The sequence below is a fragment of the Panthera onca genome, chromosome C2 (genome assembly GCF_046562875.1).
Source record: "Panthera onca isolate mPanOnc1 chromosome C2, mPanOnc1 haplotype 2, whole genome shotgun sequence".
In the NCBI taxonomy this organism is placed as follows: Eukaryota; Metazoa; Chordata; class Mammalia; order Carnivora; family Felidae; genus Panthera; species Panthera onca.
The window spans coordinates 2,801,724-2,825,272 of NC_138347.1; the positions used below are offsets into that span (position 1 = coordinate 2,801,724).

At 49.3% G+C, this 23,549-nt stretch overlaps 1 protein-coding gene across 2 annotated transcripts in view; it reads left to right on the plus strand.

Annotated features, from left to right (window-relative positions):
• The window catches only part of HSF2BP (heat shock transcription factor 2 binding protein), a 94,975-nt gene extending 82,191 nt beyond the window's left edge, over positions 1-12,784 (plus strand). For both annotated transcript variants that reach the window (XM_078452717.2, XM_078452718.2), the window contains exon 9: positions 12,045-12,784. In XM_078452717.2, the coding sequence (XP_078308843.1) occupies positions 12,045-12,253 (209 nt within the window). In that variant the 3' untranslated portion in view covers positions 12,254-12,784. The remainder of the gene's footprint in view (positions 1-12,044) is intronic.
• The last annotated feature ends 10,765 nt before the right edge of the window (positions 12,785-23,549 follow it).

Below are 23,549 nucleotides of genomic sequence, written 5' to 3' on the forward strand. Positions count from 1 at the left end.
GAAGACAAGACATAACTGCATTGAGACAGGACAACCATAATTGATGAGGCGATGCTCTTAGCCCCCCTTTCTGAACGCCTGCTCAGGGCCGGGGCTCTTCCTGAGGATGTCCCACGTGTTCAACCCATGAATTCGCCTCATCAGCCCTGTAAGCTCGTTGCTGGTGCCACCCAGGCCTCAAGTGGCTGAGTTGGAAGCTGAGCCAGGCAGTGGGGCCCCTGGCCAAGCAGGGGACCCAGGGTGGAGAGATATGGATGTGGTGGGAGGCCCCGAGGACTGAGCTGGGTGCCGGGTTGTCAGGTCAGGGGGACCGCAGGAGTTACATTGGCCCGGAGATGGCTGGTATGATTTGGGCAGATTGTTACTTCTTTTTCTCTGTCCTCCTCTCTGCCCTCTCCCTTTTCTTCCTCTTTCCTTTCCTTTCTTTTCATTTCCTTTCCTCCTCTTTTCCTTTCTTTTCCTCTTTCCTTTATTTCTTAATTTCCTTTGATTTCAAAATCAGTTCAGCGAGTGCAGTGTGTTCAGAGAGAAGTGCACAAGATAAAAGTGACAGAGAGAAGTGTTGCACAGGCAGGGCACTGTTGCCAGAGCCCAGGCTGAGAAATGGGAAGTTGTCAGCACCCCAGAAATGCCGTGCCCCTCCTGATCGCTTCTTGCGTCCCCTTTGCCTGTTCTGGAACATTGTATGAATGCAATCGTGCCTCCACGTGGGCTTTTGTATCCACAGCTTGTTCGTGAGGTTCTCATGCTGCTGAGCATCTCTGTGGACGTGCTCGCTGCCGTGCCACAGGGTTCGCAGCACTGTGGCCACTAGGGCAGGACAGCTCTGTGTTGTGGGGGCCGTGACGCACACTGGGATGTTGAGCGACATCCTGGCCTCTACCCATTAGGTGACAGGAGCACCCTCCCCACCCCGCCCCACCCCCACCGGCCTCCCGTTGTGATAACCACAGATGTTTGGAATGTTCCCTGGGGGGTTCTCAGTTGAGAACCACTGCTGAATAGTATTCCATTACGTGAATTTTTCCAGTTACTGTTTGGATCCTTTCTGGTTTTTGTTCCAAGACTTTTTGTGCATGTCTTCCGGTAAATACCTTCCTGTCAGGTGTCTCTTAGAAATGGAAGTTTGGATCGTGGGAGTGCATGTCTTCAACTCCAGTAGTCTGTCCTGGGCCACTGTCCCAAGTGCAAGTTTTATCAACGGCACGGGAGCATTCGGGTACTTTCCATTCTCACGAGCACCTGCTGCTGTCGGCCTCCTTCACTTCGGCCACTTCGACTTGGCCTTTTGGATATTGTCTTTGTCAGGTCCTATTCCAGTCTCTTGCCTGTTTTACTGTTGGGTTGTCTGTTGTCTTACTAACTTTTACATTCCAGAAACAGGATCTTTGTTGCTTTTGTAAAAGTTGCAGATATTTTTTACTGCTCTGTGTCTTACGTTATTTCCCTTGGTGGTGTGTTTTGATGAACCAGAAGGTCTCAGTTTGAATGGAGTCTGGATGCTTTTTGCTTCTTGTTAAGGGAGGATTTGCCTCTCTCAGGGTCATGAACGTACTGTGCTGGGTCATCTCCTGGAAGCCTTCTCTTTTTGCCCTTCACATTTCGTCGCACCGTCTCCCTGATTTGGGCGTATGCTATGTCCTGGGGATCCAGTTTAATCGTTTTCCCGTATGGATGTCCCCTGACCCCATCCCGTGGCTCTTCAGAGCAGCCTTTGTTCCTTTGCCAGCATTCCGCATGTGTCCCGGGCCCTCCCCTCCATTCCCTGTCTCTCTGTCGTTCTGCGGTCTCGTGTGGTTTCTTGTCAAGATTGGTCAGTCTTGATAGCCAGCACAGACATTGCCTCCTCCCTTATTCTTCTTCAGAAATGGCCTTGCTGCCCGACGGTTTTAGATCTGCCTGTCAGGTTTCACAGAGGAAGCTGCAAAAGCTTTTGGTTTGGTTGAAATTGCACGGCCGTCTTCACAGTGTTGATGCTTCAGTAGGTCACTTACCTTGTTACTACGTAACGGATCTTTCCCTCCCTTAATAGTGAGTGGTGCTTTCTGCATAGAGGTCCTGAGTGTTTCATTTTGGATTTACTTCTGGTAGCGGTGCATTCTTCTAATTATGTAATTCCTTAATCCACCCAGAAAACCTTTATCCCGCGCCCACCCCTGCGGTGTGCCGGGCACCATTCTAGTTACCAGGATGCCACAGTGAGTCAGGGCCAAATCCTTGCCTTTGTGGAACTGGTGAGTGAAGAGAGACCACGAGAAAGTAAATAAACGAAACATACTGTGTGTTTTGTGATGTTTACAATGCTATTGAGAAAAGGAGGGCTGGCGAAGGGGATAGGAGGGCCGTGTTTGTTTTTTACCTTAATTTTAAGGTGGTTGCGGAAGGCTCCTGAACAGTTGACTTCCACACAAAGGCCCTTAGGATCTCTGGGAAAGCGCCCTGCAGCCAGAGGGATCGGTGGTGCAAGAGCCCTGGGGCCGGCGTGTCCTGCTCTGTTGGAAGGACACCGAAGGCCCTTGTGGCAAGTGTGGGAGTGGGGTGAGTTAGTTCCGTGTACCGTGGGACTTGCTACGTACGGGACACCAGCTACATGCCAGGCGTTGTGATAGCTGCTTTCATACGCCTCCTCCTTTGGTCTTTACGCTAATGCTGTGGATGATTTAAGCCCTCGGTTCATAGATGAGAAGACAACGGCCCAGCAAGCCTTTGTTTAAATAGTTTTGCTAAGGGCCACCTAGGTGACTCCAAGGCTCAGATCATGATCTCACAGTTCATGAGTTCAAGCCCCTCATCGGGCCCCACCTTCGGCTCTGTGCTGACATCGTGGAGCCTGCTCGGGATATTCTTTCTCTCTCTCTCTCTCTCTCTCTGCTTCTCTCCCCTTCGTGCTCACTCTCTCTCTCAAAATAAATAAATAAACTTAAAACAAAAAAAAAAGAGGGAGAAAGACAGTTTTGCTAAGACAATAGTGGTGAGTGGCTCTGAATCACACGTGTCCCCCCATATGCTGCTACGGCCCTGTCGTGGAGGTAACTGCCGACTCATCTCCGATTTTTGTTTATACGTTCAGTATATGAATTTTTAAAAAAATAAGCGCAATTACCAGGTAATTAAAGAAAGACAAATGTGTTTGTTTTAATTTCAAGTATGACTGAGAACAGGAAGACCCTCTGAACGTATGTGTGAGCGTATTGAGTGTGTGTGAGCACGAACGTGTGTTGGAGTGTGTGTTGAGAGTACGTGTGCACGGGTGTGTGTAAGTGCGTGTGTGTGCGCGCACGAGCGTGTGTTGGAGCGTGTGTGCATGGGTGTGTGGGAGTGCATGGGAGCGTGTGTGTGAGCTGTACTTCAGGGGGCCGCTTGGGCTGTCAGGAAATCCATCGGGCTGGGTCTGGTGAGTTTCGTCTGTGTCTGTTCGAGTGCCTGTGTGTGAGGTGTGTGGCCCTCGGAGTCAGGGCCTGTGACGGGCTGTTGGGGGCGTGTGGAGTTAGGGATGTGTCAGGGATGCGTCCTTGTCCTCTAGTCCTTAATTTGCTATGGCTTAATTCCCAGAGTACTGTTTTGCCCCCTCCTTCCTTCCCCTGCTCAGTGGGGTGGGTGTGGGGTAGATGGAAACACCCGTCGCCGTCTGGGGAACTAGTGTCCTGGGGCACCCAGCTCGGGACCCATAGAGCGAACTTGATGGTGATGATGAGTGTGTGTGGAGAATGGGGAGGGACGGTGAGTAGGAAGGGGGGCAAGGGGAGTTCGCAGACCTTCCTTCCTGTGGAGGGAGGGTGTGCCTGTCAGGGGCTTCCCTCTAAGGAACCTGGGTCAGCACCTACCAGCTTTAGGGTAAGACATTTCACTTCTACTTGTGTTCAAAGAAACGCAGTGTAGAAATTCCTTATCATGTTGTTGAAATATGGTTACATCCTAACGTGCCAGTTCGGATTTTCCCCCAGATCCCTGTAGGTGGTAACAGGCAAGAGTGTGGCCTGCCACTGAGTCTTTGGCCAGCAGTCAGTGCTCCGGCCCAGCGGAGCCGGTGTCAGGCCCAGCGTGGGTGGCGCTCCCCGCGATGGCGCCCCTCACAGAGCCGGTTGCTTCGGCGGGCAGCACGGATGTGATGCTGTCACTTAAGCCTGGCTACCGTGTGGCTCCTTCCAGATGCTGCTGCCGGGGACAGATGTGACCGCATGAGCTGCATGCTCATCAGAGACATTTGTGACAGATACCAGTGACGTGAGAGCTCCGAGCTGCGGAGGATGTCACCCAGGGAAGTTGCGTTGCTGGTTTATAATTGCCGGTGACTCTCCTGGCTTTCTTCTCTCCCCCACATCCTCCCCACTCCCTGATGTAAAAACAATTACAAAGAAAGACGTCTGTTGTTTGGGGGAAAACACGGTATGGTGCAGCGATTTCCTGTCCATCCAAGTGCTTATTAGTAGGACGTTGTGAGAAGAAAATAGCCCCAGAATCTCAAGAGGGGACTGACTTGATAAAAATGGAGGAAAAAACCAAGCAGAATGTTATTTTATTTGTTTTGAGCTGCCTGAGCTTTAATGATGAAATAGTGCTTTAAAAAAAGTGTGGTCTCATGTACATGATTTTCAAGAACAGGCAAACGGATCTCTGTTGATGGGAACCAGAGCATCACTTGCACGAGGGCGGGGATGGGCCGCAAGGCAGGGGCTGTGCGGGAGCTTTGTGGGGAGGGAAGTGTTCTGCATCCCCTTAGGATTGGGGTTTATACGGGTGTATACATTTGTCCAAACCTTTTGAGCTGCGTGGGTAAAATTGGTGCAGTTTGCTCTGTGTAAACTTTACTTTCATTTTGACAACACCGTCCAAGAAAACTGCGTTCATTTGTGTAGCTTCACGTTATACACAACAACCAGTCCCTGTCTCCTTGTGCAGCTTCTTTCCAGTTCAGGTGAAGCGCAAGTTTTACGTCCCTCCATCCTTTATCTTCCCCCGTTTGTTCTAAAATTGTCTGAAGGATTCCCTCTGTTTACATTGAGAACCACATCCGACACTGAAATAATTCCTGCCTCAACCAGCAAACGCAATTGGGAGAGCTCAACAGGAGAGGCAGAGTTTCTTGTATGTACCCTTATTTTTATGACAAAAATTCTTTTGTCATTCTTTTCCATTCCGAGAACTTCCTTGAGCTATTTTCTCTTCAGTTCACTCTTTCAGATTTTCAGAAAAGTTGCAGAAATTGTACATCTGAGATGGAACAAAGAAAGAAAAAAATGTAGAAAGCCAACCAGAGAAATGGTGTATCACCCGCGGGAGCAAAACAATTCAGTGATACTCACCCTGCTTCCCCTAATGTTAACACCTTCCGTAACCATAGACCACATTCACGTGGAGGACGTTCACATTGGTGCACTGTGAGAACCTCATCTTCAGCTCTAATTAGAATTTTGCCAGTTTTCCCACTAATCTCCTTTTTCTAAAAACAGATGTAACTCATCAGCCATGAAATTCAACTGTGTATAGTGTACAACTCAGTAGTTGTTAATATATTCACAGAGTTGTGCAAACATGACTGCCACCTATGTAATTTTAGAATATTTTCGTCACCACTCGTGGAAACCACCATGCCCATTAGCAGCCACCCCCCCCTTCTCCCCACCCAGCCCCTGGGGGCTGCTAATCTGCTTCCTGTATCTATGGATTTGCCTTCCTCTAAGCCATTCATAAAATTGGAACTTTATAACTTGTACCCTTTTGTGTCTGGCGTCTTTCATTTAGCGTGTTTTCAGGGATCACCCGTGTTGTGCCATGTATCAATACTTTATTCCTTCTCCTTGCCAGATAACGTTCCGCTGCGTAGATATACCACGTTTTGTTTATCCGTTGACCACTTGATGGACGTTTGGGCTGTTTCCACTTTGGGGCTGTGTTGTGAATTGTCAAAGTAGCACTCACTAAGTGGAGCACAGGCTGCTGGATGGTGAGCTGTGGTCTGACAGTAGCCCACAAGAGAAACTGAAAAAGAGGTCCTGGAGGACACCTTGAGGGGGCCCCACAGGGAAGTCGAGGCCGAGCGCAGACAGAGAGAGGCAGGACCTGGGGCCTTAATGAGGGTCTGCGGCTGGGGGGCTTTGGGATCCCCGGGCTGAGGCTGGACTGGTCAGTTGAAACCAGAAGGGTGGGGCTCTTACCTAAGGGGCCCGTAAGGGGAAGGTGCGAGGGGGTGGGGGTGGCGGTGGGGCGGGGGGCCATCGATCGCAGGGCTGTGGGAGAAATCAAATCAGGGACTTACATTTGCTTGTGGCTCTGTGGGCTGCTGTCTAGGGCACCTGCATGCATGAGAGGCTGCCGTCAGTTCAAGGTCCCTTCAGGCCATTTAACCCACTGAAACGGATGGCGAGGCAGCGCCACCAGGGAACAGCTGAGCCACACTCTTGACCGGCTGTTACTGAGTAAGCTGAGTACTGCTGCAGTGAACGTTCCTGTGCACGTGTTTGTGTGGCGCAGCCAGGCCGTCACAGTAGGGTCTGCTGGCGACAGATTCTCTTGATTTTCCTTCATCTGAGAATGTCTCGACCTCCTCTTCATTTCTGAAGGACATTTTCACTGGGTATAGGATTCTGGGTTGATGACTCTTTTCTTTCAACATGTGGAAAATGTGTCACTTTATTCTGGCCTCGGTGGTTTCTTTCTTTTTTTTTATATTTTTTCATTATTTATTTTGAGAGAGAGAGAGAGAGCAGGGGAGGGGCAGAGAGAGAGGGAGACACAGAATCCGAAGCGGGCTCCAGGCTCCGAGCTGTCAGCACAGAGCCCGACGTGGGGCTCAAACTCACGGACCGTGAGATCATGACCTCAGTGGCAGGAAGTCGGACGCTTGACCAACGGAGGCACCCAGACGCCAGTGGCCTCTGTGGTTTCTGATGGGAAATCGGTATCATTGTTTTTCTCCTATATGTGATGTGTCATTTTTCTCTTGCAGCTTTCAGGATTTATTTTCTTTGCTTTTAGTATTCAGAAGTTTGGCTGGGATGTGTCTTGGTGTAGATTTCTTGGTGTCTGGCCTGCTTTGAGTTTGCTCACCTTTTTGGATCTGTAAGTTTGTGTCTTTGGCCAAATAGGGTAAAATCTCAGCCATTGTATCTTGGGTATTTTCCAGCCCTGCAATGACATGAATGTTAGATCTTCTTTATAGGCCTTCTGGACCCAGGGGCTTTGTTTCTTTTTTTTCTCCGTCCTTTTTCCTCTCTGTTCAGATTGGGTGATTTCTATTGTCCTGTCTTCCTCTTCACGGATTGTTTCCTGTGCCCCTTCCATTCTTTCTCTGTCAAGTTTTTAATTTCAGTTACTGTTATTTTTCAGTTCCAATGTTTCCCTTTTATTGTTCTTTATATCTTTGATTTCTTTGCTGAGCCTTTTTTTTTTCATTTGCTTCTGGCATGTTGTGGTTGCTCATTGAATAACTTGAATATCAGCTGCTTAAAAACTCTTGTCAGATAACTTCACATCTGTGTCATTTTGCATTGTGGTCAGATGAATGCCTTTTCTCGTCATGGTTGATTCACTCATCTCCAAACTCATAATTGAGCCATCTACAGGAATGTTCTCAGTCTCAGGTAATAAGGTTTTCCATGATTCTTTTAAAGGGTAAATTGAGTAGTTATAACTCAGAATTTGCTAATCTGTGGCCTGAACAGACCCGAGTTCTGTGTTATTCTCCTCGCTGTATGGTTTTGGCACATAAGCTGATTATCTTTCCCTTAGTCTGTATTTCCTTCCAGTGCAGTCACCAGGCTGATTCTCTTCTTTTGTGTTGGCCTTCCCATTTTTGTGTATCTCATGTTGTCATTTCTTTCTTGTATAGACTGTGCTTTTCATTTGATATCTAAGAAATCCTTGCCAAGCTCAAGGTCACAAAGGTTATGTCTTGTTTTCTTCTAGTTTTGGGTTTTACATTTAAGTCTATTATTAATTTTCATGTAAGTTTTATATGTGAGGCAAGGTATGGATTAAAGTTCTCTGTTTTTACATACGGATGTTCGATTTTTCCAGCGACAGTTGTTGAAAAGGCTATTATTTTTTTAAATATCTATTTATTTTTGAGAGAGAGAGAAAGAGACAGAGTGGGAGTGGGGGAGGGGCAGAGAGAGAAGGAGACACAGAATCCAGAGCAGGCTCCAGGCTCCGAGCTGTCAGCACAGATCCCGACGCGGGGCTCGAACTCACAAACCACAAGAGTCTGACCTGAGCTAAAGTCGGACTCTTAACCGACTGAGCCACCCAGGTGCCCCAGAAAAGGCTATTTTTTTAAAATTAATTAATTAATTAATAAAACCAAAAAGGTGGTTTTATTAAAGCAGGGAGACAGGATCTGTGAGCTGAAAGCCCTGCACTTGGGATCGTGGGAAGTGACTGGTTATATGCTTTTTGTGGAGGGAGTGGCAAGGCTAGAGATAAGTTTCTGAGGAATTTCTGTTTGCTGCAAGGAGAGTGTACTGGACCTTGAAGGTCTGGCTGTCTGTCAGGGTAGGGTGTTTTTAGTCTTTAATGAAACATCAACATTAAGGCAGCCATGAGTTCTCTGATGAATCTTTTTTTTTTTTTTTTTTTTTTAATTATTAAGTAAGCTCTAGCCCAATGTGGGGCTTGATCTCACGACCCCAAGGTCAAGAGTCGCACGCTCTACCGACTGAGCCAGCCAGACACCCTGAAAAGGCTATTATTTTTTTTTTATTATTATTAAAATGCATTAATATGTTTTTTGAGATTTTACAAAACTGTGGTCTGTTCCTAGATTCTCTAACCCTATACCACTTATCTCTGTGACTATCCCTTTATCAGTATCACACTGTCTTGATAACTGTAAGTCCTGAAATTGAGTGGTCTGAATCTTTCAGTGTTTTTCTTTTTTGAAATTGTTTTGGCTGTCTTAGTTCCTTCTCTTTCTCAAATAAGTTTGTTAATTTCTACAAACAAGCCTACTGGGTTTTTGGGATTACATGGCGTAGATCAGTGGGGAGACTGACATCAAAACTGTATTAAGTCTTCTATCTCTCAAATTTACTTAGGTTGTCTTTTTTTTTACATCAATGTCTTACAGTTTTTAGCATACAAATATTGCACATATTTTGTAAGATTTATAGACCTAAATGTTTTATGTTTTGGTGCTCTTGTAAATGATAGTCTTTTTAAAAATTTAGTTTCCAGTTTATTGTTACTGATATGTGGATACAGTCGATCTTTGTATGCTGACCTTGTTAAACTCAATTAGTTTGGGTTGTTCAGAGGTTCTGTGTTTTTACTGATTTCCTTTCCTCCTCTTTTAAAATCAATAATGGAAATAAGGACATGAAAGTTTTCAACTCTAATTGTGAATTGATTTGCCCTTAGAGTTCTATCATAGTTTGCTTTGTGTTTTTCGAAGCTCTGTTATTAGGTACGTACGTAATTGAGACTGTTCTGTCTTCCTGAGGCATTGACCTCTTTACAGTTATGCAGTGTCACTCCTCAGTCCTGGTAACATTTCTTGTTCTGAGGTCTACTGTGTCTGGTAAGAACATAGGCTCTGTAGCCCTCTTTTAATTAGTGTTTATATGGCGTATTTTAAATATTTTTGTTTACGTTTAACCTTTGTCCTTATATTTTTCTTGGGTGTCTTGTGGACAGTGTATAGCAGGATCTTGCTGTTTTGTGCGTCCTCTGCCTTCCAGTCGGTGTGTCTATGCTGTTTTCATTTACTGTGTCCAGAAAGGAATGCAAACGTATCTCTAGTTGTTTCTTTCTTCTTTTTTTGTTTGCTGTTGGATTATTTTAATATTCCATTTATCTACACCGTTGGCTTATCATTTGTACTGTAAAAACTTTTTATGATTTGCCCTAGGGTTTCCATACAATCTTTAATTAATCTTTAAATAGTACAGCACTGCTTCAGGTGTGCCGTAGGACCCATACAGCAGTGTTTTCCCGTGTATTAATCCTATTTATTCCCAGTTTCTTTTCTAGTTGTTGCTGTATCTGGCTCATCTGTGAGTCTGGTGCTGTTGACTACTTTATCGCCACTGTGGGTGTTTGGTTTCCCTTGCTTGGTCTTTGTCATTTCTGATTGGATGTTGGACGTCGTATCAGGGCAGGAGAGCAAACGTTTTGTATAATGGGTTGGATGGTAAATATCTTAAGCTTTAGGGCCACATGTGGTTTCTGTTGCATATTCTTCTCCGTCTCTTTCTCTTTTTAAAGTAACTCTTCAAAATGTACACATCACTCTTCGCTCCCGGCCTGCACAGAAATGGTTCCCGGGCTGCATTTGGCGTGGCGTGGCCTGGTGTGCCGGGCTCTGCGGCTCTACGGTCATGGCGTCGGCTTGCGGACGTGGCCTCTCATTGTGCTGGGACGTCCGTGGGGGTGAGAGGGGTGTGGGTTTTGTCGTCGCTGTGCTTGCCTCCTGTGTACTGCTGGCTTCGGGTTCCTCTCTTCTCCTTGTGCTGAGGGTGAGGGCTGAGCTCCCCGTGTCTTCCTCAGTGTCCTCTTTGCACCCTTAGCTCTTGGCCTTCCCTTTGCATCTGTGTTCGCAGGGGTCTCCTCCCCCCGCTGTAGACCGCTCTCCTTGGCCGCCGGTGTTTGCCGGACTGGCGCTGGAGGATGAGGTTCTCTGTCCATTCGGTTCGGCTTCTGTCCACCCATGTCTGGGTGGTGGGGCCTTCCCGGTGATCCCTGCACACGCTTCCCTGTGGCAGCCACGCTCTTCCCCGGGTCTCTGGCGGGTCTGGTACGAGGAAGAGTTGCTCTCCCCTCCCCCAGAGTAGGAGCGCTGTAACGGCCGGCACCCAGGCCGTGTTGCCTTCCCTCCTGGGTACAGCACGGCAGCTGTCGCCATGCCCTGGGGGCCCTGGGGGCCCTGGGTCAACAGCAAAAGCCTCTGGGCAGCTCTGGTGTGTGGCACTTCCCACTGAGGACTGATTGAGTCCACTCTTTCAATCCATTCACTTCTTGAAAGGTTTAAGTATAGCGCTAGGAAAGAGGTTCCGATTACAATATTCAATCAAAAGTGAATCGATGGCAAGGGTGCCTGTGGGGCTCAGTCGGGTGGGCGTCTGACTTCAGCTCAGGTCATGGTCTCACGGTTTGTGGGTTCAGGCGTCATGTTGGGCTCTGTGCTGACGGCTCGGAGCCCGGAGCCTGCTTCGGACTCTGTGTCTCCCTCTCTCTCTCTCAAAAATAAAATAAATACAAAAAAAAAAAAAACCCCAACAAAGCAGCAAGAAGTGACTCGATGACATACTAAAGCTTCCCAGTAGGGAGAAGTAGGAGGAGAGTTGCATCCAACCTGGTTAAGGTTGTAGCTGTGTGTTGGGCTCTTTTTGGTGGTGCCACCACACGTGCAGGGTACCGGCTTCTGCAACTCCAGAGGCAGTTCCTGAGCGGATTCCTTGGGGGGACAGTGGAAACAGTGGACTTCGGAAACTCAGTGGCCCCGAAGAGATTCAGCGTCAGTATGTGGCCACTGAGGGATTTGATGCACGGGGAGGGCAAATGAAACAATACCTTTCATTCATTCATTCATTCATTCATTCAATGTCTTATTTACTTATTTTTTGAGAGAGGGAAGGATAGAGAGGGAGAGGGAGAGGGAGAGAGAGAATCCCAAGCAGGCTCCTCACTGTCAGCACGGAGCCAGACAAACCACGAGCTCATGACCTGAGGTGAAATCAAGAGGCTGACGCTTGATGGACTGAGCCACCCAGGTGCCCCTGAAGTAACACCTTTCAAAACTATCCTAGAAGTGGACAGAGTTCTAGCAGACAACACGAAAGGCCCTCACATTTTTCGTTCGGCATCTTAAAATGTTCTGACTGCGAATAATATTTGAAGATGGATGTTACTAGAATGGATGGTGATTGAGTTAGTTGTGTTGCTCTTGTGAGCTAAGCTTTTACGTCCAGCGGGGACACTTTCCCGGTGAGTGTGCAGTTACCAAGTGGTCGGATTTGGCCCTCAGAAAGACCAAGAGCCCTTGAGGGGTAGGTGTCGCCGCGCGTCCTGGAGAGGGTCCCTCTAACCGGAAGCGCTCCCTCTCTCCCCAGACCCCGACGCGGAGGTGTGCCTTCACGCGCTGCGGCTCGTCCAGTCTGTGGTCCTGGAGCCGGAAGTCTTCTCCAAGTCTGCCTCCGAGTTCCGGAGCTCCCTGCCCCTGCAGCGCATCCTGGCCATGGCCAAGAGCCGTAACCCCCACCTGCAGACCGTGGCCCAGGAGCTCCTGGAGGACCTCCGCGCCCTGGAGCGTGACGTGTAGGGGCGCGCGTGTGTCCCTCCCCCGCCCCCAGGTCCCCACTTTGTATTCTGGAACCATCACCGCGTGCCATGTGTCCCAGACGGTAGACCGTGAGTGACTCGAGAGGGACGTGAATGCATATGTATCCACACAACTTCCTCCTGGAAGCAGAAGTTCCTGTGGGTGGCTGGGTGACCTTGCCAAGGTGCCCGTGGAACAGTCCATCCTTCCGGAAAGGCCCATGTCCTGTGCCTAAAAGAGGGCCGCCTTAGAGCGGCCCCTGCTGCCCAGGAGACTTTCTGAGACCTGTGGGCTCCCTCGTACAAAGGGGGGTGAAATGATCACCTGCCCCACCGGTCAGCATTTTCCTGAGATACATGGTTTGAAAAACAATTCATTCTCTCTTTAGTAATTGTAATTAATACCCTAAAATGCAAGTTTACCTTTAAAGCTTTGGTGAACCTGCTATTTCAGGTGACATTGGACATTTTAGTTCTTTTTTTTTTTTTTTTCTCCTGTTTTATTTTTGAATAAAGAAAGCCAGAAGAGTCATTGATGTGCACACTGCTGTTTCTGGAATATCATGATCTTGGTATCAGGAAGTGGTATATTACAATGCATTCAGCGCATATACTCGGTAGAAAAAACCTCTCCTTATATTGTTGTGGGCTGTTGGGCTATAAACTCAAAAGTCTGGTTTTTCACATAAGATACCATGAAAAGGGCCTCACGGACAAGAGCCCATGCACTGGTCAAAATCCTTTTTTTTTTTTTTAAATTTTTTTTTTTTTCAACGTTTTTTTATTTATTTTTGGGACAGAGAGAGACACAGCATGAACGGGGGAGGGGCAGAGAGAGAGGGAGACACAGAATCGGAAACAGGCTCCAGGCTCCGGGCCATCAGCCCAGAGCCTGACGCGGGGCTCGAACTCACGGACCGCGAGATCGTGACCTGGCTGAAGTCGGACGCTTAACCGACTGCGCCACCCAGGCGCCCCGGTCAAAATCCTTTAAATGATGTACACGGCTGTGTGCCAGAGTGCCCTCTCTATGCGGGTCCTTCTCAGCTGCGCCTTGGCCACTGGCACAGAGCAGAGAAGGATACACCCCATCTGTCACAGACAGCCTGCGTGTGAGAGGAAGTGCCGTCTACATCACCCCTACAGTCACTTGAGGGAACACATTCGTTCCTTTCTCGTGCTCCTTCCCGCACACTGTCGCTGTGGGCCCTCAGGCTCCGGGCATCCTCTGAGGGTGACAGCAAAGGCCGGCGTCGCTGGATGGTGGCGGCCTCGCATACATGTATAAGCTCTTTCTGCCGTGTGGCGTTTAGAATAACTTCATTTTCTTTTAAGTAGATTTTATAGGCAATGCGTGGTTCGTGGCTGAGGCTGAAGCAGGAGCTTAGAGGAAAGGCTCGGTGCTGAATCTCACGAGCCGACAGATTGTGGAATAACTACTAGCTCGTCAGAGCCAGAGAGATGTTGTAAGAGGTGATTTGAAATTCACGGATGCAGAAATCGGTCCATCTGTGCGCCGTGGCTCTGTAGGTCTGATTATTGGCAAATAAAATCGAGAGCGTCGTGTGTTTGTACTTTTCCTAGCATGGTATTTTCTTTTTGGTTATTTGTTTGATAAGGTAATGGGAGATAAACTAGTGTAATTAGTTTGTGCTGCCTCTAGAAATGCAGGGTCTTTTCCTGCCAAAGACGGATCCACAGCGTATACAGAGACCCAGAACTGGGCCAGCCCACGAGTATTGTGTAGTTCAGCTAATTAGTAGATGGATGTGATCGAGAAGGATACTTTTTTTCCTCCTGAAAACTCCTTCAGGGAGAAACACATGACAAATGCATGTTTTGAATGTATATCACAGGAAAAGTACTTGAGGCCAGTTTTAAGGAATGGCTAGTCTTTCAAATATTTCTGTTCTTCACGTGAAGGTCAAGGGGAACACGCGAGTGCTAACAAAATCTCAGTTTAAAAAGTATGTTAAAGCAGGCTCCTGGGTGGCTCAGTCGGTTAAGCGTCCGACTTCAGCTCAGGTCAGGATCTCACGGTCCATGAGTTCGAGCCCGACGTCGGGCTCTGTGCTGACAGCTCAGAGCCTGGAGCCTGCTTGGGATTCTGTGTCTCCCTCTCTCTCTGACCCTCCCCTGCTCACACTCTGTTTGTCTGTCTCTCTCACAAATAAATAAATATTAAAAAAAAAAAAAAAAGTATGTAAAAGCATGCACTTGGGGGGCTCAGTTGGTTAGGTATCTGACTCTTGATCTCAGCTCAGGTCCTGATCTCAGGTTCAAGCCCCATGTTGGCCCTCGTGCTGGGTGTGAAACCTACTTAAAAAAAAAAAAAAAAGCATGTACTTGGCGGTGTTTGAAGTCTCTTGTGAATTTAAAACCAGAAACAAAAGCAGTAAAATGGTATATATATTTTTAAATTTAGCTTTTAAAGAATCCCTCTTGTTAAGTTGAGGAACTCTTTCTTTTTCCCTTGGTGCTGTCAGTATTTTCTGTAAAAGCCTGGAGCCTCCCAGGCCCGCAACCAGCCCTTGCCCCTGCCCCCCACGGGTGCCCAGAGCAGCCCTCGTGCCCGTGGACCCAAGAGGTCCTGGTTCAGATGCAGACGGTGCTGTGGCTTTGAGGACGGTGTTTCATAGCTGGGTCTGCCCGTGGCGCAGAGTGGAGTAAGGAGTCCTCGTCCTGGATGTTTACATATCCCCGTGCCTTTCACTTATTCAGGGGGGTTTAAAATTAATTGGGGTGCCCCGCAGAGCATTGCAAGTCTGGGGCTTGAAGGAAACCCGCACAAGGCAGGCAGGCAGACCGGGGCGAGGAGGGGTTTCCCGGAGAGCTGTAAATCTGCCCGTTTCACTGGTTCCGCCAGACCTGCCGTTAGCTGTACTGCCATGACACGAATGTGCTGGCAAAGTGGGTGGACACTTTTGTAGACTTACTAGCTTCCTGAGGAGCTCTGAAGACAGAGTTTTCTCTGTGTTCTCCTGGGACGCGGATCTGACCACCCGAGATCTGGCCAGAGCGGGGTCTGGGCGTAGGCCCTGGGGTGGCGCAGACCCAGCTTTGGCTGCAGCACCCCGTGGGCAGTACGCAGGCTCAGAAGGCAGAGCGATGGGGCCGGAGGAAAGTCTCTGATGCTTCTCCAGCCCAGGGTCAGGTGCAGGGCTGAGAGACGCCGGTGCACCTGCGTCCCCGCAGGACTTGTCCCCAGTGCTCACCGGCGCCCCTCCGCTCGGAGAGATCACACCTTAAAATCGTCTCCACGTGCAGGGCGAGGGGACCTTTGAATGTGCTAGTGCCTGTTACAAAATGAAGACTCGTCCTTTTTTTATTTGTAATTCTTCAAGTGTTTTTTAATTGTGGCAGAACTTACCACATAGACAGAAATGGTAAGCATAAAATTACCATTTTAACCGTTTCTAAGTGTAGAATTCGGTGGCTCACAATGTTGTGTAACCACCGCCACTGTCTATTTCCAGAACTTTTTATCATACCAAACCGAAGTTCTGTCCCCATTCAGCAAGGTCTCCTCGGTCCCTAACTGCCCTCTCCCCAGCCTCTGGCATCCTTTGCTCTCCTTCTGACTCTGTGAATTTGACTGTGTCCTCGTATAAGTGGGATCATAAAGTGTCTGTCTGCCTGGGTCCAGCTTGTTTCACCTGAGCGTAAAGTCTTCAGGGTTCTGCCGTGTCGTGTCACGTGTCCTAATTCCGTTCCTTTTTGTGGCTAAATAATATTCCATTGTATGTACACACAGGCACACCTTGGAGACATCGCAGGTGTGGTTCCGGACCCCCGCAACAAAGCGGGGCAATAAAGTGAGTCTAATGTTTTGGTTTCCCAGTGCACGTAAAGGCTGTGTTTTCACTACGCTGTCGTCTGTTACATGTCCGGTAGCCATATGTCGAAAATCCACAGTGTATGTACCTTAATTAAAAAACACTTGATTGCTAAAACATGCTAGCCATTGTCTGAGCTTTCAGGGACTTGTAATCTTTTTGCTGGTGGAGGGTCTCGCCTCCATGTTGGTGGCTGCTGAAGGCTGGGGTGTCCGTGGCAACCTCTTAAGACAGCAGTGAACTTTGCCACAACGATCGACTCTTCCTTTCACCAACGATTTCTCTGTAGTTTGTGGTGCCGTTTGATAGCATTCTACCCACAGAACTTGTCACACCCTGTTGCTGCTCTGTCACTTAAGTGTATGGAATATTCCAGATCCTTCTGTCATTTCAACAGTCTTCACAGCACCTTCACCGGTGGTAGATCCCATCTCAAGAAACCACCTTCTTTGCTTATCCCTAAGAAGCAGCTCCTCGTCGGGGTGCCTGGGTGGCTCAGTCGGTTGAGCGTCCGTCCGACTTCGGCTCAGGTCACGATCTCACGGTCTGTGGGTTCCAGCCCCGCGTCAGGCTCTGTGCTGACGGCTCAGAGCCTGGAGCTGCTTCGGATTCTGTGTCTCCCTCTCTCCTTGCCCCTCCCCCGCTCATGCTCTGTCTCTCTCTCTCTCTCAAAAATAAATAAAACATTTAAAATTTTTTTTTAAAAATGAAGCAGCTCCTCATCTGTTCAGGTTTCTCCTGAGGTGCAGCAACTCAGCTCCTTCTTTCAGGCTCCACTTCTGGTTCTGGTTTTCCTGCTGTTTCCACCACATCTGCAGTGATTTCCTCCACTGACGTCTTGAACCCTTCAAGGTCCTGCCTAAGGGCTGGAGTCCACTTCTTCCAAACTCCTGTTCGCGTGGATAGTTTGACCTCTTCCCACGAATCTCAAATGTTCTTTAATGGCATCTAGAATGGTAAATTCTTTCCAGAAGGTTTTCAGTTGATTGATTTTACCCAGATCCGTCAGAGGAATAACTATCCGTGGCAGCCAAGCCTTACAAAATGTATGTCTTCAGTAATAAGACTAGACGGTTACGATTACTCCTTGACCCGCGGCTGCAGAATAGGTGTTGTATTAGCTGACCCGAAAACAACGTTCATCTCCTTGTCCACCTCCATCAGAGCCCTTGGGTGATCAGGTGCACCGTCAACGAGCGGTCATATTTTGAAAGGAATAGTTCTGGGGCGCCTGGGTGGCTCAGTCGGTTAAGCGGCCGACTTCGGCTCAGGTCATGATCTCGCGGTCCCTGAGTTCGAGCCCCACGTCGGGCTCTGTGCTGACGGCTCAGAGCCTGGAGCCTGTTTCAGATTCTGTGTCTCCCTCTCTCTGACCCTCCCCTGTTCATGCTCTGTCTCTCCCTGTCTCAAAAATGAAAAATAAAAAAAAAAAAAAAAAAAGAAAGGAATAGTTCTTTCTGAGGGTAGGTCTCAGCAATGGGCTTAGTGTATTCACTAAACTGTGTTGTAAACAGGTGTGCTGTCATCTAGGCTTTGTTCCATTTGTAGAGCGCGGGCAGAGTAGAGTCAGCTTAATTGCTGAGGCCCTAGGACTTTCAGAATGGTCAGCGAGCACTGGCTTCAAATGAAGTTCACCAGCTGTGTTAGCCCCTGAGAGAGGAGTCAGCCTGTCCTTTGAAGCTCTGAAGCCAGGCACCGACTTCTCTCCAGCTATGAAAGTGCGAGATGGCATATTCTTCCGATAGAAGACTGTTTCTTGTATGCTGAGAAAACGGTTTCGTGTAGACGCCTGCGAGAACTATCCTGCTACATCTTCTGGAGAACTCGATGCAGCTTTTGCCTCAGCACGTGCTGCCTCATGGCGCCCTTTTCTGTTATGGAGACGGTGTCTTTGCTTAAACCTCCTGGACCAACCCCTGCAGGCTTCAGACTTTTCTTCCGCAGCTTCCCCACCTCTCCCAGCCTTCACGGAATTGAAGGGAATTAGGATCTTGCTCTGGATGAGGCTTTGGTTGAAGGGGATGTTGTGGCTGGTTGGACCTTCTCTCCAGACCACTGAAACTTTCTCCATTTCAGCAATCAGGCTGTTTCACTTTCTTATCCTTTATGTGTTTGCTACAGCAGCACTTTTAAAAACGTCTTTCAAGAACTTTTTCTTTGCATTGCCTTTTGGCCGCTGGGCGCACGAGGCCAAGCTTTTGGCCCGTCCGCTTTCGACACGCCTTCCTTACTAAGTAAGCGTCATCATTTCTAGCTTCTGATTCGTAGTGAGAGATGCGACTCTTCCTTTCATTTGGACACTTGGAGGCCTTGTAGGGCCGTTCATTGGCTTAATTTAAACATTATGTGTCTCAGGGAACAGGGAGGCCTGAGGAGAGAGGGAGGGTTGGGGGAACGGCCAGTCGGTGGAGTAGTCAGAACACACACAACACTTCCCAATTAAGTTTGTCGGCACCCAAAAACAAGTACGAGAGTAACGTCACAGATCACCATAACAAATGTGTAGTAATAACAAAGTTTGGAATGTTGTGACAATCACCAAAACGTGATGCAGGGACATGAAACGAGCAAAGGCTGTTGGAAAAATGGTGCTGACCGACTTGACTGAGGCCACAAACCTTCCCTTTTTGAAAAATGCGGTATCTGTTCACAGATACCTGCTGAACAGATCCTGTTCGGCACAGTAAAGCGGAGCGCAGTAAAACAAGGTATGCCCGTATGGTATTCTGTTTATCCTCTCGTCTGTTGATGGACAACTTGGGTTGTTTCCACCTTTTGGCCGTTCGGATAATGCTGCAGCGAATATTGGTGCACAGGTATCCGGGTCTCTGCTTTCGAGTCTTTGGGGTGTGTACTTAAACGTGAAATTCCTGTATCATGTGGCGATCCTATGTTTGGCTATTAAAGGAACTGCCGAACTGCTTTCCACACCAGCTGCACAGTCTTACTCCCCACCAGCGCCAATGCGTGAGGGCTCGTGTCTCCGTGTCCTTGCCGACACTCGTTACTTTGTTGTTTTTCTTACAAAACTCGTTACTTTGTTGTTTTTTTGTGTATCTTCTTTGGAGAAATATCTATGTAAGTCTTTTGTCTGTTTTTCAGTTGGGTTCTTTGCTTCTTGCTGTTGAGTTCCAGGAGCTCTTTATATATTCTGGATACCAGTCCCTTATCGGATATATGATTTGCAAATACTCCCATTCTGTGGGTTGTCTTTTCACTCCATTGGTAGTGTCCCTTGATGTACAGAGTTTTAAATTTGTATCAATTCTAACTTAGTCTCTTTTTTCTTTTGTTGCTTGTGCTTTTGATGTCATATCCAAAAAATCATTGCCAAATTCATGGTCATGAAGATTTTCCTGTTTTCTTCTAAGGGTTTTACTGTTTTCTTTCTGCAGGTCATGTCTTTAATCCATATTGAATTAATTTTTGCATATGGTGTGAGGTCAGGGTCCAGCTTCATTCTTCCAGTTTTTCCAACCACTTGTTGAATTTTGTGATCGTCATTTGGAAATATTATTGCAAGTATGATTTTCAGAACACAATTTTTCATGTATATTATACTCATTGTATTTTGGAAATCTTTTTTTTTTTTCATGAGTTGCTTTTACTGTAAGGATTGTAAGTTGTTCCCAGTGGAGCTCCCTCAGCTGTTACTTTCCCACCAAGAATGTGCGTATGTAATATTCTTAGAACATATCTAACCCCAAATGACTCAAAAAAGAAAAAAGCATTCTCAGTCATATAGTTTATTACATTTTTTAAAAGTTTTGTTTATTTTGAGTGGGGGGGGGGGGAGGAGAGGACAGATAGAGGGAGAGAGAGAATCCTAAGTAGTGTCAGCACAGAGCCCAACATGGGGCCCGATCTCATGAGATCGTGACCTGACCTGAAGTCAAGAGATGGATGCCTAACCAATTGAGCCACCAGGCGCCCCTGGTTCATTACATTTTTAAACTGAAGGCATATTTGTAGCTCAGCTTTTTAGACTAAATGGTTTTATTCAGTTGCTCTAGAACATCTGAGAAGAGAGTCCAGGCAGCAGGAAGAGGACGTACAGGGGCCCTCGAACCCCTGTTTGGGGTGAGTTTGAAGATGGCAGGGAGGGTGTGGGTACAGGCTTTGGACAGACTTCATGGCTTGCTTTGTGTGAGGGCAGATTGTTGGAGAGCTAGGGGCAGGGCAATATCTGATTTACGTTTTATTTATCTTTTAATTTTTAAAAAAATGTTTTTTTATTTATTTTTGGGAGACAGATACAGAGTGTGAGTGGGGAAGGAGCAGAGAGAGAGGGAGACACAGAATCCGAAGCAGGCTCCAGGCTCCGAGCTGTCAGCACAGAGCCCGACGCGGGGCTCAAACTCACAGGCCGCGACACCATGACCTGAGCTGAAGTCAGACGCTTACCCGACTGAGCCACCCAGGCGCCCCTGATTCACGTTTTAAAACGTAAACAAAATTGATTTTGTTCTTAGGATCAGTGGGTGGCCACACTCGGACTTGAGCCTAGTGGTGCCTGCCAGCTCTGCCCCTGTAAGCCGCAGGGGTTAAGATACCCAGACCAGGAGACACACACTTCCCCAGGGGACGCCTCGGTGTCCCAGGCCAGTGCCTCCCACACTCGGACCTGAGGCCCGGCGTGCGGGTTCTCACCGGGCCCTGCACCTGACTTGCTGCCATGCACACACATCATGCAGAGCACGGGTGAGGGGGAGGTGACGTGTCCCTGTGGGGGGAGGAGAGCCACTCGGTCCAGCCTGCTCTCAGCCAGCCCAGCTCATCAGCGCCTCAGCTGTGCCCGGCCCGCTGTCTCTTGCACCTTCGGTCAGAGGTTCTTAGCGATTGTGGACTCCTGGAGCACCTACCCAACCCCGTAAGCTTCTCTCCACAGTCCTACGTGGAAGCACGTGTCCCGTCTCCTGTACAATTTCTGGGGACCCGTCGGTGGTTGGTAAGGGACCCGTTGCCCCGGGTGTGAGAACCACACGGCCTGGTGCAGGGCCGGCCCGTAACGAAGTACTTGGGTGCAACGGGCACGTGATTGCACCGTGATTTCCGGGAGAACGTGAGGCCTCCCGCGAGCACGTTGGCCCTGTAGCTGGCGGTGGCAGTCACAGGGCTGTGTCCGGTGTGTGGCAGCTGTCTGCAGGCAGGGGACAAGCCCCAGGCAGTCGAGCCACTTGCCTGAGGGCAGAGCTGTGATTTGAGCCCTTGGTAGTCCCTAGTCACAGCCCGATGTCACCTCCGCCCCTCTGGGGGCGTGTCCACCCTCCTCTGTGGTCACCTGTTCTCCAGGCCGGGGTCTGGTCCTGCTCTCGGAACTTCCCGGCTTACAGCTCCTTTGGCGTCCTCTGGCCTGCACGCTCTGGGTGCTGCCGGCAGGCCCACGGAGGGGCGGCGGGAGGCCGGGGAGGCAGCGGGTGTCCACCACTTACCCCCTCGGCCCACCCACCTGAGCGGCGTTTGGACAGCACACGCGGGTACGTGGCAGGCTCCCGTGGCCTCCTGGTCACGTGGTAACACGGAGATGACATGGAGGGAGATGCAGCTATTAATCACCAATATTAAAATGTTATATTTTTGAAAGATTCTGTTCAGTATCTGTAGTTCAATTTACGAAATTAATATTTCCTTCTGTCTCAGGGAGCTGATTGTTCCTGGGGTCACGGCATATGTTTTACCTTTGCCTAGGACAATGGAGTGTTTCTCTATGTCATTCTTTGAGATCCCCTAGAGCTGAGGCACGTGGGCCGGGAGCAGACTCCTGCCTGCTCTGGGCCAGCAGGCCAGCTTCCGGAGCCCGGGCCTGGGCTGGGGTAGGGCTGACGAGGCAGGGCTATGGGGGCAGGGGGTGGAGAGGCAGCCCCGTGCAGAGGGCTGGCACTTCTGCTTTTCTTCCCCATCTTTACCCAGATGCCCATGGAGGGGAAAGTAAGGGCAGCTGGAGCTTGGAAGGTACCGCTGAGGGCAGAGTGGGGCAGGTCCCTCTTGCTGGCACAGAAAAAAACGCATGTTTTTTCTGGGGCTGGAAACTCACCTCTTAATCACCAGAGCTGCTTTCTGAGGTGAACCGTTTTCATGGCAATCTTTATAAACACATCGCACACTGGCTGCCTTTATGCGTTGTACTTGGAGCACTGAACTCTCCTGGATGAATCAGTGTTTCCCCCGCCTGCCTCCCCACCAGGGCATATCTTAGAGCCACACTGTAGCATTGGAACGTACTTCCTCCAGCTATGAGAGTAGGAGGCTGTTTCTCACATCGGGATGGGTTTCTCGCCTGCCTCCGTGTACCTCCTGGTTACAGGGGCGGGGGCAGGGGCACAGACGGTGGCCCGGGTCCCTGGGGGGCAGGGGTGGTTTCTGTTTGGTTCTGGCCAGGCATAGGGGGTGGCCGGGCTTTCTGCCCCAACGAAACTGTGATCCTGCCAGGATAGCAGCCTGGGGCGTGTGGGAACAAGGCCCCAGGGTTCTCTCCTCAGGGCCTTTGAGGACCATGCAGGGAGTTGGGGTGGAGCCTCTGCCTTCTCTTCCTGCCTCTGGGGAGCCCCTCTGGCGGTTGTGCCGAAAGGTTTGCCCTTGGGTGAAGAGGGGGCAGTGCCCCGCTGGCTCCTAGAGCCCTGCCTCCCTTGCTTCTCTCCTGTCTGGATTCTATGGGAGCCCAGGCTCCCTGCGAGTGAGGAGGGAGAGGCTTTTCCAGGTGGCTGAGGCCCTGGGCTCCTTGGGTTCTCTTGCTCTGGACCTTCCCCTCCTCTGGAGCTCTTGCTGGATGGCCTGGGGTGCCTCCGGCTAAAGCCACAGCTGCCACTTTCCTGGGGCACCTGCTCCCGCTGATGAGCTGTCCCCTGCCTCCCTGTGGCTCTCCCCACAGACACAAGCGCCGCCTTCCCCCCAGACACTTTCTGCCTGACTCAGGTGTGGACATAGTTCAAGCCTTTGCAACGATGCCCCCGACAGCTCATTGGGTAGATATGGCCGCAGAGCTTGTGTGTGTGTGTGGGTGGGTGGGTGTGTGTGTGCACGCGCCTGTGCACGCGTGCGTTGAGTCCGTCATACCTTCCTTCAGCAGTGAGCCTGCATCTTGGCTCTCGTCCAGCCAGGTTACCCTGTCGTATCTGTCCTCCAAGCCCATGAAATCCCAGTGGGGATTTGGCCACAAACAAGAAAACCCTAGTCTCCAGGTGTAGATTTCTTTCTAGGAGTACAAGGGAAGCACATAAAAGAATAAAACTCCAGAAGCAGCAGCATCCTGGGAGATTGCCCTCCAGGGCATGGCCTCGGCCACATTCTCAAGCAAAGAGCGCAGAGGGGACGGCTGGGCCACGGAGCTTCCCTCATGAGGCAGGCCAGGCACTGCGTTTCCTTACCTGAGTCCTGACAGAAGGACGGGTCACAAAGCGCTTGTGATTTTCTGTGTGATGTCATATCCAAGCTTTTCCTGCATGGAGCTAAGGAGATGCGTAG